Genomic DNA, 713 nt, shown 5'->3' with positions numbered 1-713 from the left:
GACGGTTCCAGTACTCGCACTGTGGCTGACTTTTCTACTCAATTGTCGGACCAGATGGGCCCTCGGACCGTTCTGACGTGTATACAGAACCCAGCCGAGAGAAATTCGGCACAGCCTGAGGGGAAATCTCCGAAACATAGGAAGGTGGAAGAAGAGAAGGCTGCCGTTGAGGGTGAGGAAGACCCCACGCTTGCTCTAATGCGGTCCATGGGTCTCCCGACGGGATTTGTTGGGGACAAACTAGCCCAGTACGGGGAGGAGGACCAAGACGACTTGTCTGATGGTGACTCTATAGGACAGGGTACTGAATCGGATGAGCCTTGGTAGTGTTTGTACGTGGCTACTACTGTTTCCTACTGTTTCTACTGGGTCGTCTTTGAGTTTGTCAATATAGTAGCGGCGGCGGGTAGGTTTGTTATTGGCTGTTGCGTATGCCGGTGGTAACGCGTCGCCGATCTTATGCTCCCGGCGACGACGTACAGAGACCGTCCCCTTTGGAGGCTGCCTCCCACTGTCCACCACTCAGGAGGCGTTCCACTGGCGGCTCCAGGCATATAGACAAAAAGGACCATCCAGCAGACAACACCCGCGTGCTGCAAGAGAGAAAGTCTCCTGATGCAGCAGATCTCAACGCTTCTTGTCAGCCCATGCAGAACTCAGGAAGTAGTCGTAAACCTTCCGAGGAGCAGCCCAGTAGGGAAGAACGTAGTGGT

At 54.4% G+C, this 713-nt stretch overlaps 1 protein-coding gene across 1 annotated transcript; it reads left to right on the top strand.

Annotated features, from left to right (window-relative positions):
• Positions 1-87: 87 nt before the first annotated feature.
• On the top strand, positions 88-323 carry Pmar_PMAR023961 (hypothetical protein; the record flags this gene model as incomplete). The annotated part of the gene is made up of 1 exon (XM_002766678.1): positions 88-323. A coding segment is annotated over one exon (236 nt), but the record flags the coding sequence as incomplete, so codon positions are not given.
• Between the last annotated feature and the right edge of the window lie 390 nt (positions 324-713).

This window comes from Perkinsus marinus (assembly GCF_000006405.1).
Source record: "Perkinsus marinus ATCC 50983 genomic scaffold scf_1104296972094, whole genome shotgun sequence".
NCBI classification, from domain to species: domain Eukaryota; phylum Perkinsozoa; order Perkinsida; family Perkinsidae; genus Perkinsus; species Perkinsus marinus.
Note: the sequence above shows the minus strand (reverse complement) of the source record. Positions and strands in the feature narration are given on the sequence as shown.